The sequence below is a fragment of the Lissotriton vulgaris genome, chromosome 3_1 (assembly GCF_964263255.1).
Source record: "Lissotriton vulgaris chromosome 3_1, aLisVul1.2, whole genome shotgun sequence".
Lineage (NCBI taxonomy): Eukaryota > Metazoa > Chordata > Amphibia > Caudata > Salamandridae > Lissotriton > Lissotriton vulgaris.
Window position 1 is genome coordinate 644,237,476 of NC_141689.1, and position 14,634 is coordinate 644,252,109.

The 14,634-nt window shown below is 43.3% G+C and overlaps 1 protein-coding gene across 1 annotated transcript in view; it reads right to left on the bottom strand.

The window, feature by feature from the left end:
• The window catches only part of ERAP1 (endoplasmic reticulum aminopeptidase 1), a 507,475-nt gene that overhangs the window by 239,903 nt on the left and 252,938 nt on the right, over positions 1-14,634 (bottom strand). The window contains exon 9 of the mRNA XM_086960958.1: positions 14,168-14,299. Within this exon, the coding sequence (XP_086817084.1) occupies positions 14,168-14,299 (132 nt within the window). The remainder of the gene's footprint in view (positions 1-14,167; positions 14,300-14,634) is intronic.

Sequence of the window (14,634 nt, forward strand, 5' to 3'; positions counted from 1 at the left end):
CGACCAGGTTGTCTCTCACTGTTGCAGGTGGTACAAGTCTCGTCCCCCTGAATAGGCATTCGTCTACTATGGACAACTCATCCTTAACAGCCCAGTATGGCCGCAAGTTTTCTTCCCGTTTGTCTTCGTTCTTCCATCTGCCTTTTATTCTTTTGCACACCTCCTCCAGTATCTTGTCCTCTTCCAACGCCTTTCTCCATGTTTCTTCTCCCAACGCTCTCTGGATGGTGCAGACGTCCTCCATCTGAAGACCATCCTCTTCTTCATCCAACTTCTCTTGCTTCTCTCTCGCCTCATCTCCACTGATGAGTCTGGATAGACAGTCGGCTGCAAGGTTTCGCGGTTCTGGGACGTACTCTACGCCGAAAGTGTATTCTTGGAGGCTGACCACCCACCGCCTTATCCTGCTGGAGATGGCATCCAGACCTTTCTTGCTGAATACTTCCACCAACGGCTTGTGGTCAGTTCGAAGAGTGAACTACAGGAAGTCTCTGAACTTTCCCACCGCCCAGGATACTGCTAAGGCCTCTTTTTCAATTACCGAGTAGTTGTTCTCGGACTTCCGGAGTGACCTTGAGGCAAACGCTATGGTTTCTTCTCCTTCTTCACCTACTTGGGTGAGGACCGCTCCCAGCCCCTTGGCACTTGCATCGGTAGTGACTACTGTCGCCCGGTTGGGTATATATGACTTTAAACTGGGGGCCTCTGCAAGTGCCCTCCTTACATCTTCGAACTCCCTCTGGCACTCCTGACTCCAGCTGAATTCATTCTCCTTCTTCAACAGCAGCCTGATGGCGTAAGTCCTTCCCGCCAGGTTTCTTATGAACTTCCCGTAGAACTCCAACATCCCCATGAATGACTTGATTTCGTCCTTGCTTGTGGAAGGTGCCAAATTCACGATGGTGTTTTGCAGTTCGGCCTTGGGACATATTCCTTCTGTCGTCACCTTGTGCCCCAGGAAATCTAGCTCTGCACAGCCAAACACACATTTATCTTTCTTCACCGTGAGCCCTTGTGACTAGAACCTCCCTAGCACGCATCTCAGTCTCTCATCGTGCTCTTCATGGTTCTTGGCGAATACAAGCACGTCATCCTGGTAACACATGACGCCTGGGATGCCTTTCAAGATGTTGCCCATGATTCTCTGAAACACGGCGGCCGCCGAGACTAGCCCGAAAGGCATCCTTTTGAACTTGTATGCGCCCATCGGTGTCAAAAATGCTGTGAGTTCCTGAGACTCCTCGTGTAATTTTATCTGGAAATAGGCCGAGGTGAGATCGAGAGTGGAAAACACCTTAGCACCCTCTAGCATGTTCATCATTTGGGTGATGTTCGGTAAAGGGTATCGGTCGACCACGACCTCTTTGTTCAACGCCCTTAGGTCGATGCAGAGCCGGACCGACCCATCCTTCTTCTTTGCGGCCACGATGGGTGCCAACCATTCCGTCGCTTCCACCGGTTCGATGACTCCAGCCTTGCACAATTTCTCTAATTCGGATTTCACCACCTCTTGGATGGCAATGGGGAGTTTTCTGACTTTAGCCACGACTGGCTTGGCGTTCTCCTTCAATCTTCGTGCTTTGCACGCGTGGGTTCAGATCCCATCCTCGTCGCCAGTGTAGTGACGTCCACCAATGACAAAGACGTCACGTAGGTTAAACAGAAGTGTTTATTCAAGAAAGTGATATACACAGCGACCTCAGCCACAGCCTCTGCTTCCGCAGCTTCCTCACACTGATTCCCCGGCGCTCGCCTTGGAACGCTGGTCGCGGTGACATTCTAAGTGATGTCACCGCGAGCAGCTCCATCACACGCAGAGACGCCGGGGGCGATTGAGGAGGGAGATACCACACAATGCTACCGCGGACCTTTTCAGATCACTCTCCTGTGGTACTGCGTTTAGATGTCCCGCATCCTGGGGGTTTTGAAAGGCAATGGCGGTTTCAGCGGAGGGAGGGGGTGAAGGGGCGCTGCAGGGTCAGGTGTTTCTTGAAGAGGTGAGGGTTGCCATAGAAGACTACTTTGACATCAATACTGGGTCGGTGGATACGTGGGCAGTGCTATGGGAGGGTTTTAAAACTTATATTCAGTGGGTCTGTATTGCCAAAAATGCGGGCGTCCTAAACAATCTGCGGAATATACTATCCCGCATTGAGAAGGAAATAGCGGCCTTTGATTCAAAATTGCTAGAGCACGCCTCGGCTAAATTGGAGACTCAGCGTTTAGCTCTGATGGTAGAATTCCGGGACGCTGCAGAGATGGAACTATTATTCCTGGGCAAGCATTACACCGCCAGAAGGTATTGGCAAAATATTGGCACACATACTTCACCCCCTTACAGTAAAGCTTATATAACTGAAATCAGAGGATCAGATGACCAGTTGGTGTATTCCACTCCGGAGATTTGCGACACGTTCTTGTCCCACTTTAAAACCTATACACCTCTAGAATAAATAGTGATCTCCACGCTCAGGAAGATTACCTTTCAGAAATTGCACTTGTATATCTTGAGAAACATATGCAGGATTTTCTCGCTATTCCCATATCTCAGGATAATATTGTGGAGGCCATTGAGGCGCTCCGTGGGTTCATCTGCGCCTGGTCTGGATGGGTTCTCAGCGGATATTTATAAAGCTTACAAAGATATTTTGGTCCCACGTTTGATAGAAGTTTAAGCGGAGGCACTGGAGAAAGGTATTCTCCCACCCACCTTTAGGGAAGCCGTCATTATTTTGCTCCCTATACCGGGTAAAGATCCTTCGCAGTGTGGCTCATACAGGCCCCTTTCACTATTGAACTTAGATTATAAAATACTGGCAAAGGTGATCGCAATCTGTCTTTCTTTATTAATGGAGTTTATTATCTCCCCGGCTCAGTCTGGGTTCGTCCCCCATAGATCCACTTCGCTAAATCTACGGACCCCGTTTGCTGTACTTCATAGAATAGATACTGAGATTCCAGCAACGGCGGTTTTATTGGACGCCGAAAAGGCCTTCGATTCCTTAGAATGGCCTTTTTTTATCTCAGTGATGCATCGCATGGGAATGCCCGAGGGTTTTGTTTCCACCACCGGCCTTTTGTACACTGGGCCCTTAGCCAAACTGCGCCTTAACAGAACGATATCCCAACCTTTTCACTTGACTCGCGGTAAGAGACAGGGCTGCCCCTTGTCCCCTTTATTGTTTATTTTGGCAATGGACCCTCTGATCAGGCACTTTCAGGAGCGATCTGCAGTTTAAAACTGGTCCTTTGTTAGTGTCCCTTTATGCAGACAACACTATTTTATATGGGAGACTCCTGCAACTTAACCTTGAACCAATTATCAGGGAGATCTTACGGTTCGGCCGGTTTTCAGGACTTGGTATTAATTGGCACAAGTCAGTGATTTTGCTGCTAGCATGCAGCATTACTCCTTGGGACTGCGAGTATCCACTCGAATGGTGTCATGACACGGTCAAATATCTTGGTGTCCACATACACATGGACTCAACCACTATCATCTGGTTGAATTATGGGTGGCGGTTAACGCCGTGGAGTTGCAACTTCGCCTCTCATTGTCTATGGCGGGTAGAATCACCATAATTAAAATGGTTGACCTGCCGAGATTTTCATATATTTTTAATAACATTGCCATTCTCCTCACTCAGTCATTCTTCTCACAGCTGAGACAACACCTTAAACATTTGGTATTTGGGGGGGGGGGGGTAGGATACCACAGGTAAACTGGCAGACTCGGACTCTCCCTTACGAGAGCGGTGGTTAAGGTGTCCCAGATATGTACTTATATTACTTAACGGCGCAGTGCAGTTATTCTTTTGCTTGGTACCACCCGGATACCGGATCCCTGACTGGAGGCCGGAGGCAGATTTGGTGCAACCGCAGAAGTGATCCACTGTTCTACCCAAAGGGATCCCGAGGGACCCACTGGATATCCAGACGGTTTCCACCACTAGCTGGGCGTGGGTGAAGTTAAGGAGGTTTTTGGGACTAGCCATTAGTACAACGCACACTGACTAAGTTTGGGGTCCAAAGGATGGGCGATCTATTTCCAAAAGAACATGCCTTTTCAGTGACAGAGGATGTTCGGTTCCAAGACCGCTGATTTATGGACGCCTTCGTACTGCGGCGTATGCTTTCTATACTAAGAGCCACTTTTCCCACATTGCCCATCGCGCCCGAACCTAAAGCTCCATTTACATTAGTTATCGAAAGTGAAACGGGCGCTCATTTGATTTTTAAAATGTATAAGGTGTGTTTCTTTGCCCGCCCAGCCGTTGATGTTAAGGCTTGCACGGCATGGGAACGTGATCTGGGCCGGCCCATTTCGGACGACCAATGGGAACCGTGTTGTAGAGTCACAAAGGAGGTGTCCCTTAACAGTAAGCACAAACTTCTGCATTTTAAATTCCTTCGTAGAATGTACCACACACCTGCATGGTCGCACAGGATAGACCCATCTAGGCAACATCATTGCTGGAAATGTTCTGCCCCTCATGCAGATTTCGCACATCTGACCTGGACTTGTCCGAGACTACAAATGTATTGGGAACAGGTGCATGCCACACTGGGAGATATTGTCTCCCTGTCTCTGACCCCCAAACCGGAGATTGCACTTCTGGGCTACATGATTAACTTTCCCAAGAAATTGAGGAGGTTTGCGGCGCTTGGGTTCCTGTTGGCAAAACGAGAGATAGCATTAATGTGGGGCAAGAAGCGGACACCTACACTACAGGCTTGGCTGCGAAGCCTAGCATATTGTAATGTGAATTGTGAAGTTTATGCGACCCTAATGCCCAGTTCCTCACGTCCTAAACACATCTGGGGCCCTTACAGGGCGTATATCGCTGAGAAAAATAGGGACTCTGATACACAGGTGGAGAGTGGCATTGTACCGGAGGGGGTGGGCTAAGGGAATGGTGGATGGGAGTGTCACCCCAGCTGATATTGTATACTGTATTCATATTAATGTACTATGCCTGTCTCTATGTCACCAATGGATCAAGTGTAATTTCTTTGTGGTTTTACCCGTAGCTGGGATGGTTTTCAGGTCTGCTGACCCCGTGACATGTGAGCTGACAGTTTTTTAGTTTTCTATTGCCTTGACATTAAGACTATATCCACTGTTGCCATATGCTATGACATGTACCTCACGGTACATCACTGTTGTATGATAGAACGCCTGACAATGTACCGCTCTAGTATTCCAGTTCATTGTGTATCAAAACTGATAAATAAAGCTTTAAAAAAATGTTTTAAGGGGGCGTGGCTGGGACGCCATGCAAGATGGCCGGCTAGTTGCAGAGCTCCGCCGCATCAAGGACTTTCTGAACAGTTTTCCCGATGTGAAGGGACCTGTTTTCGCAGCAGCATACAACATCTAGCACCGGAACCGGTGGTGAGCACCTACATTTCTTTTGCGACCCCTTATAAGCCGTTTTTCCAGTGTAATTTGCGACGTGCCTGTTGCGTACTGGAAAGTGCGCGCTTTGGGAAGCCGCCATTTCGCGCTACCGCAGCTCCAACGGACTTCTCCGTTTACCTAACCTCCTCAACGTTGACGCTCCGCTCTCTTCCTCATTCTCTTTGCGGACTTTGCGGTAAACGCCAAAGAGATTCCTGCTGCCGGTAATATGTCCTAATTTCCACTTTTTACTCAAAATGCGCTTGTCGCCTGTCAGGAAGCCGCCATTTTGAGCGCGTTTGTTCGCGCTGCACCTTCTTCAACAACGTTTTTTCTTCCTGACCTACGGAATGTTTGTTGCATACTGCAGTATACAACATTTGCTTCTCTGTTTCATGTATGAACTTTTCTTATGATGAACTGTCCTTTGGATATTACAGTTTCCCTACTTTGGCACCTCTACGCTTCATACAGTGTACCTGTCTACTAGAATCCTCCCAACATTTGTATTGTGTTGGACCAATGTTCACTCCATGTTGTATTCTATGACACCCTCTCAACTGCACTCCAGCCTTTTTGCGCCTTTTGCCATTTTTCATGTCAAAGATACTCTGAGCTCTACAACGCTCCACAAGACTGTTGTGTCTCTCAGTGATTTTTCGTAAGTCCATGGGCACAGCTTAATTTCTCTGTGGAAGTCTCAGTTCAGTTCCCATTCCTGTCTTTGCTCACGATACTTGACTAATTTTCAATAGACGAAGTGTTCTCTACACACCGTCTTTTTGTCTTATCACTAATACTGAACTTTTTCGTATGGTCAAGTTACGCAAGCCTAAATTTATTTTTCCTTCCTCTGTGAAGAATCCTCTGGGCTCTCCCACTGATTTGCTCGCTCCCTCACAGACTCTCAAGATGGCGACTTCTACTTCTCAGCGAGCTTCACAATTGCAGTCCTCTTCAAATAAATCCTCACCTCCAGCGACTTCTTCCAAACGACTAAAACAAGATCCGCCTTCACCGGATAAATCTTCATCCTCATCCCCCATGGATTTGATTTTAGAAGAAATCCGGGCGTTATGACCATTTGTGGAGGAAACCAGTAAAGACATGCAATTTTTAAAAGATAAGTGGGAGACCATGGATGCTCGCATTTCCTCACTTGAACAACAACTCCCTGAGGTCCAAACTAACACTCAACGCATTGCTTCCTTGGAAAAGACTGTACTCTCCCTTCAACACCACACAGAGGATTTGGAAAATCGAAATAGAAGGAATAACCTTCGTGTTTATGGTTTGCCAGAATCTCTTGAGGGGGATGACCCAGTCACTTTTTTCACCTCTTTCCTTCCAAAACTTTTGGACATGCCATCCTCTACGAATATCAGCATCCAAAGGGCTCATAGACTTGGACAACGTACAACTACATCTACAAAACCTCGGGTGTCATCATCCTTTTTTTGAAATTTACGGATCTCCTATCCATTCTTTCTGCAGCTAGAGCCAAATGACAAGTATCCTGGCAAGGTCAACGTATTTTTCCCACCCAAGATGTATCTAATGCAACTGCCTCTAGACCCTCTACGCCGGAACCACAGCCAAACTACAGAAAAAACACCAACGCATCCAAAACGCATCAGCCAGACTCATATTGGACATCCCTCGTCAAGCTCACATTACCGGTCACCTGAAAGACCTCCACTGGCTTCCCGTCAACAAGAGAATAACGTTCCGTCTGCTCACCCACGCACACAAGGCCCTCTACAACCTAGGACCGAATGCCTCAACACACGACTGTCCTTCTACACACCCACCCGCCAACTACGATCCTCCAATCAAGCCCTCAAAGCAATTCCGCGCATCCACAGATCCACCATGGGAGGAAGATCCTTCTCCTACTTAGCGGCCAAAACCTGGAATTCTCTCCTCACTCACCTCCGCCTTACTCAGAACCACATTTTCTTCAGAAAGCAGCTTAAAACCTGGCTATTCGATAAGTAATGCACACACCCTCCCCCAAGCGCCTTGAGACCCTCTGGGTGAGTAGTGCGCTATACAAATTCCTGAACTTGAACTAGACGCAAGGAATTTCTTTCACTTCGCCCCTCTTTGCGCTCCATGGGAGCAAGGTACGGTCTGTTTCATCCCTGCACCTTCAGAGTCACTCACCAAAATAAGACTTGGACCTTTCAAGAGCCTGGTGAACTTCGCAACTTTCTCCTCCTGCAGAATGGTGAAGGAATGGAGTCCTCCCCTTCGAATAGTGGCTAACTGGTTTAATATTCTCCTGCTTCTACCTTCTAATTGATCTGCTCCTTCGTGTGCTTATTTATTTCATACATGTTATGTTTCTTGTTATTTCTTCTTTTATTTATTTCCTCTAGTATGCTGTAGTCTTTATTTCTATTTCTTATTATGCTTTTATTCCGTTTCTTTGTATTCTCTGTTCTTTTACAATATTTCTATTTCATATTCTATTTCCTTGTGTTCAATTCGACTTTCTTATTAACTGTTTTTGTTTCCTTCCATTGCAGACTTGTACCTTACCGAATATCCCCTTCATCATATGTCATCCCTTCCTAGTTCTGTGACGTCTCGGTGCGGTCTTGTTTCTGCTTCTGGTCTGATTCGTCTTGTTACGTGTCACCACTTCCCCATATCCCTTTTTGTATTCTTCTTCAGGTATGTTTTTTGCAGTCATCCTTATGGATTTGTACTGTCTTCTCGGTTTTCTTTCTTCCTTTTCTCGCTCCAGCTTTTCTTCCTTTCCTTTCTCCCCTCTTTTCCCCCTTTCCCGTATTCCTTTTTCATACTTTCTCATTTCCGGCCTTTTTATATTTGGTTCCCAATTATTACTGTATATTTGCACTTTTTGCATTTGAATTGTTTACTATGTTTTAATATTTAAAGTTGTTTCATGGAATGTGAAAGGTTTTAACTATCCTATTAAGCGGCAGAAAGTATTATCTCACCTCTCCTCCTATAACCCTGACATTGCTCTTATCCAAGAGACCCACCTCTCTGATGTTGAATCTATAAAGTTAAAACGACAATGGGTTGGTACTGTGTTATTTTCCCTGGCTCTTCATAAAAAGAATGGAGTTGCCATTTTGATCCACAAACGACTCAAATGCAAGGTGGTACTAGAAGAAAAAGACGATGCAGGTCGTTGGGTATTAGCTAAATTACTTATCAATGCTATTCCTATTACCCTGTTTAATGTTTATGGCCCCACGCTCTCCGATTCTTCCTTTTGGCCCACAATCACCTCCAAATGTATCCAATATAAAGACGATTGCTTCCTTCTAGGTGGCGATTGTAATCAAGTAGTTGATACCTTCTTAGATCGTAAGTCCTCTGTACGCTTCACCCCACATAAACCCCATAAACAGTTCTTGGATACTATTGCACAGGCCCACCTTATTGATTCCTGGAGACTCACTCATCCTGATACTCAGATTTTTCTTTCTTCTCTCCCCCACATGCCTCCTTCTTTCGTCTAGACTATATATTTCTCTCCTCTTCTCTATCTCAAAATCTTTTATCTTCCTCTATTGAACCGATTGTCATCTCTGACCATTCTCCTATTATTACAGACTTTGATCTCCTCCCCCCTTCTCCTAAATCATCTCGTTGGCGTTTTAATTATTACCTACTGACTGATCCTTTTACTACTGAATTTTTTCAACTCAACTCTGACCCTCTCCTTTATCCACACATTTTATGGGATTCTTTCAAAGCTACAGCCCAGGGTTTCATCATTGACTTTGTTTCTAAGAAGAAAAAGAAATTTCTCCAGAAACGTACTGTTGCCTAAGCACACATTAAATCCTTAGAACATCGGTTTTATACTTCCTCCACCAAGCATATGCCTTCGAAACTCCTTCAAGCTAAAATCGCCTTCAAATACTCACCACTGATTCGGCTTCTTCCTTTCTTCTCCGTAGCAGCGCTCGCTACTATGGGGGCCGTAACAAATCTGGTAAATTACTTGCTAACTACCTCAAGTCACGGAAAGAACGTACATTCATCGATTCCATCTATTCCCCTTCTAATGTCCTCCTGCACACCAATAAGGATATTTTGAACCAATTTCAGTCCTTTTATGAATCCTTGTATACTCCTGAAAATCCCCCTTCACCTAATCTTCTTCAATACTACTTTGATAATTTACCTAAACCTGATACGTCCCAACTTCACTTCTAAGACATAGAAACAGATTTTACTCTACAGGAACTTTCCACTGCATTGTCTTCCCTCACCAAAGGGAAAACTCCAGGTCCCGATGGTTTTCCGGTTGAATTTTATTTACACTTCTCTGATCTTCTTTTGCCCCAACTTCTCTCCCTCTTTCAGTCTTTCTGCTCTACTGGTCTTGCCCAAGGTTCCTTTCAAGATGCCACTATTTGTCTTATCCCTAAGGAAGGTCGCAATCCAAAATTCTGTAAAAATTAAGGCCCTATCTCTTTGGTTAATGTTGACTATAAATTGTATGCTAAATTGTTGGCCCTCCGTCTTGATCCCTTCATGTCATCCCTTATTGGGAAAGAACAATGTGGATTTGTTAAAGGTCGTCTCACATCGGATAATTCCAGATTGTTTATCAATGTTTTAAATAAAGCTTCTTCTCGTTCTATCCCCCTGGCCGCCATCTCTGTGGATGCTGAAAAAGCCTTCGACAGAGTTGATTGGTCTTTCCTACTCGCTTCCCTAAAATGGCAGGGTTTTGGTCCCAAATTTATCTCATTTATTTCTTTAATTTACTCTACTCCCAAAGCTTCAGTTCTGGTAAATGGTCAGCTCACTTCATCTTTCACACTACAACGTGGAGTCCGTCAAGGGTGCCCTCTTTCCCCAATTCTTTTTATTTTAGCCCTTGAACTCTTTCTGTCCTCTATTCATAACAATTCTTCGATTTCTGGTTTTCCATATGGAGAGCATCAGCTCAAGTTATCCGCCTATGCTGATGATATTCTTTTATTTATTTCCGATCCAATTTCTTCCGTCCCCTCTTTGTTAGCTGAATTTGAGAAGTTCTCTCCTGTCTCAGGATATAAAATCAACTCCGACAAGACCGAAATTCTTCCCTTAAATAAGTATTGTCTCCCACACTTCTTTACCTCTACAGGCTTCGCTTGGAATAGTCATAAGATAAAGTATCTTGGGGTTCTTTTTACTAACTCTATTTCCTCTTCTATCAAACTTAATATGAAAGCAGTCATCTCTAGAATTGAGCGTTTACTCTCCTCTTGGAACCCCCTCTTCCTTTCCTGGTGGGGTCGTCTTGACTCTGTCAAGATGATGATTGCACCTATTTTGATTTACTTACTTTCTATGCTTCCTGTCCACATCCCAGCCACTTACTTTCATCGCATTGATTCTATTATATCCAAATTTCTGTGGAAACATAAAAAACCTCGTATATCTTTGGCGAATCTTCGCAAGCCCAAATCAAATGGAGGAATTAATTTTCCAAACTAAATCCTTCTCTCTTCGTCAAGCTTCCCGATGGCTCTCCTCAGAATTATTCCCTTTTTCTCCTCTTTGGCTTCATGTTGAACGCTCTTTATTATTACCCTTTTCATTTCAAGAGGTTCCTCGCTTTACTTCCAAATCTCCTTATACTATCCCTCCTCTGTTCAAATATACTTCTTCTCTTCTGAAACCCTTACTTTCCCCACTAATCATCTCTCGTGAATCTTTTCTACTTTTACCTATTTGGTACAACTCGCTTATCCTTTTGCATAATCGACCCATCTCCTGGTCCTCTTGGAGATCAAAAGGTATTATTTGGGTTTATCATCTCTTTGATGGCTCTTCACCTTGCTCCTTTCCTCAATTTCAGTTGCAGTTTCACTGCCCTCGTTCATTTGCACAGAAATATTATCTACTTATGGAAATTGTCCTTGATCGCTATTATTCTCTCTCTTCCGAAACAACTCCACCCTCTTCACCTCTTCTTTCCATACTTTCCACTGTTCCTAAAGCCTCTCTTATCTACCGTTTCTTTTCTGCTCCTAATCCTGACCGCCCCAAATCTAAGATAGAATTATCCTGGGAGAAAGAGTTGGCTTGTTCTTGACCTATCTCTCTCTGGGATGCATTGTGGACTAAAACTTTTAAGACCTCTCGCTCTGCTTCCCTTACTCAATCCATCTTTTTCTTCTATCATAGACTCTGTTGTTCTCCTCTTTCCCTGTCTCGTTTTCTTTCTTCTTCCTCCTCGAACTGTTGGACATGTAATACCCCTGAAGCTGATCTCTTTCATCTTTTCTTCCTTTGTCCCTCTGTTCAAGTCTTCTGGAAACAAGTTTGGTCCCGCATCTCTCATATCTTTACACTCTCTACTCCCTTTTCCAATTCCCTTATCTTTTTAGGAAGTCTTTCACACTCTTTGGATCTTTCTCCACACTCATTGGGTCTCCTTGATCTCATGCTAGCCCACGCTTTTCAACACATTGCCTCCAATTGGAAGTCCCTTACCAATATCTCCATTCGTGGTTGGTGGAATCTTCTCAGTAACTCCCACAGACTTGATGTTGCCTTTGCTGCCTCTTGCAAACCTCCTCGCAATGTCGAGCTTTATTGGCTACCCCTTACTTTGTATTTAGTTCAGTCTGTCAACAAACGTTATACTCCACTTTCCTCTGACAACTTTAAGCCCCCTTGAACATATGTACTTCTGTCCGCAGTTTCGTTCCTTAAATTCCACAGTTTAGGTTTTTCACATATGTTATAATTATACTTCTGCTTTTAATTATTGTGCACTTGTTTTTGCTTTTCTATGCCGATAACTGTTTATTTTATACTTACATATATATATGATTGTTGTTTGACATGGTTTTCTATTCCCTTTCTTCCCTTCCCTTCTAACATTCCCCCCCCCCCCCCTTAAAATTAGAAAGTGCTTGGTTTTTCTTTCTGACATCAGTAGTTGAATATTCATTAACATTGCCTATTTAAAAAAAAATGTTTTAAACTCTTCAGCTCAATTACAAGTGCTAAGGAGTGTTATGCACTATTTGTAGCATTTGATAAAATGTGACCCTGTAGCAGGGTTATGTCGAGTTCTGCCATCTGTAAATGATGGTGCTTTCTGCCTTAAACTCTACATCATCCAGTATGTACCACTCTTTCTGTTCTCATTAAATTCTGTCTGTTTTGAAAATGTATAAGAGATGTGGACTTTATTGTACCAAGTAATTACAAGATTGAGTAAATCCCACGTCAGTTGTAATTGAGATCCCTGAGCAAACAGGTGTATGTGTTAGGTCTACAAAATATAAGGGCACTTGTAATCAAGACTTGACTCTTTAACACTGAATTTATACTGGTCAATGAATGATGGCATTTGATAGCAAAATAAAAAAAAATCGAAATACACAAATCCAACAAAATTTTCATAAATCTTCCGCACGTCACAGCAAAACAATAATAAAGTAGTCCTTTCAGCTGTAAATTAATTTCTGTTTCGGGATATTCTTTTAGGAGTCTGTGTTCACTTGACATTTGGTTGTACAATAGAAATCATTTTTTGCTAACGAATGGTTATAGCCACAAGTGTAAAATAGCAGCTTTCAGATTTACATCCTATGACTAACACACTCATTCTGGAACGATCCTTTGCTGATTAGTGTTGCCAGGTTGCTATTAAAACTGGGATAGCCATACTAAAATATAACCATTTACTCAGCCCAAAACTGTCTGTATTGGCCATATAATACTATAAAAATACTGTACATAAGTGTCCAAAATAGTGAAAATCTACTGTAAAACTGTCTATAAACGCTTTCATTATTTGTGAAAAAAAATCTATTTAATGCCACAAAGGTTGCACACCGGAGTAAAACATCTAACGAACATGAACAAAAAAAACACAAATTGGGAGACAAAATGTTGTACATGTAGCGTAATCTATATTGTACCACCACTCCTTATAGTATCATTTGTTCTATACCATTACTTCATCCTTTAAGCAAGATTTGATTCCACAGAATGCAAAAATACAGTCTCTATATGGCTGCCTATGTACCCATATAACGTAGAATATTTGTCCTGTATCTACCTTAAAAAATACATGATTCTAATGACCTTATTGAAAAATATGTGAGCATCACTGTAAGTGATTAGGTTAAAAGAAAGTTAAACACTGAAGTGTGAAGGCAATGTGCAGACATAGGCTGCCACAACCAGCATTTGGTACCGTACCTTCAGTGTTAACATGTTGCAGCTGAATCTTAGCACAGCTCATCAACATTCAGGAATTTGATTAATGTGCAACACACAGTGTCTACAACTTTGGTCCCTTTTCCCAAGGTTGCTTTGTCCTATCTGGTACAGGTCAACTGTTTGATGGACATTGCAGCAGTTTTAGGAGCTGAATGTGGAGTTCTCTAGTTGCAAATAACTGTTTCTTGGCCCCTCGGTTCTTCCTTATTAGGAGGAGAATTTGCTCTTCGAGCTCTTGGAGGACAATATGCCTGTCTGCATCTTACCCTGCAATAGATCCATTTAAGGGAGTGATCATGGACTCCTTAAGACCATTCAGCATTGACACGTAAGCTGAAAGGTTTGTATCAAGAGTATCAGTGTGTGCATCTGACCATATATCTGCTCATCCATTACCTCTACTCTTCTAACTTCTCCCCCACCCCAAACTGGGTGGTGGGGGCAAGCTATATTATTGCCACAGCTTCCAAAATATTTATTTGTTTTTGGACAAAAAACACAATATCATTAAGTTCATTTAATGAAAGCATAATTACTTACATCTGTCATACTGTTCCACAAGTCTTCGTTTTTTGTATTACGATAGCTGTAGCGATGCAAATATTGTCCAATGCCATCTTGAAATGGCTCTGCACCCATATAGTCCCTCAACATATTAAGGATACATGCTCCCTGAAAAAATAAATAAGATGAAACATATCCGTTTCTTATGGTACACTTGGAATTATATGGCCTTCCATATTTTCAAGTAATATTTGATTTTTAGTGCATTTATTATTTATCATGTTGTGGTCAGACTAAAATATATGGCACACTTTACAATGAAACAACGATAGACAGATGCTACTGGAGTGCTCAAGATTAAATACACCCCCACCCCTGCTCACTGAAAGATTCTTTACCTTATAGTCTGTTCTTAAGGATACACAGAAATTGTTATCATACATCTGACTTCTTTAGAGAAGCTGCCATATTGGGTGAAAAACTAATAGCCAGAGGTTATCCTA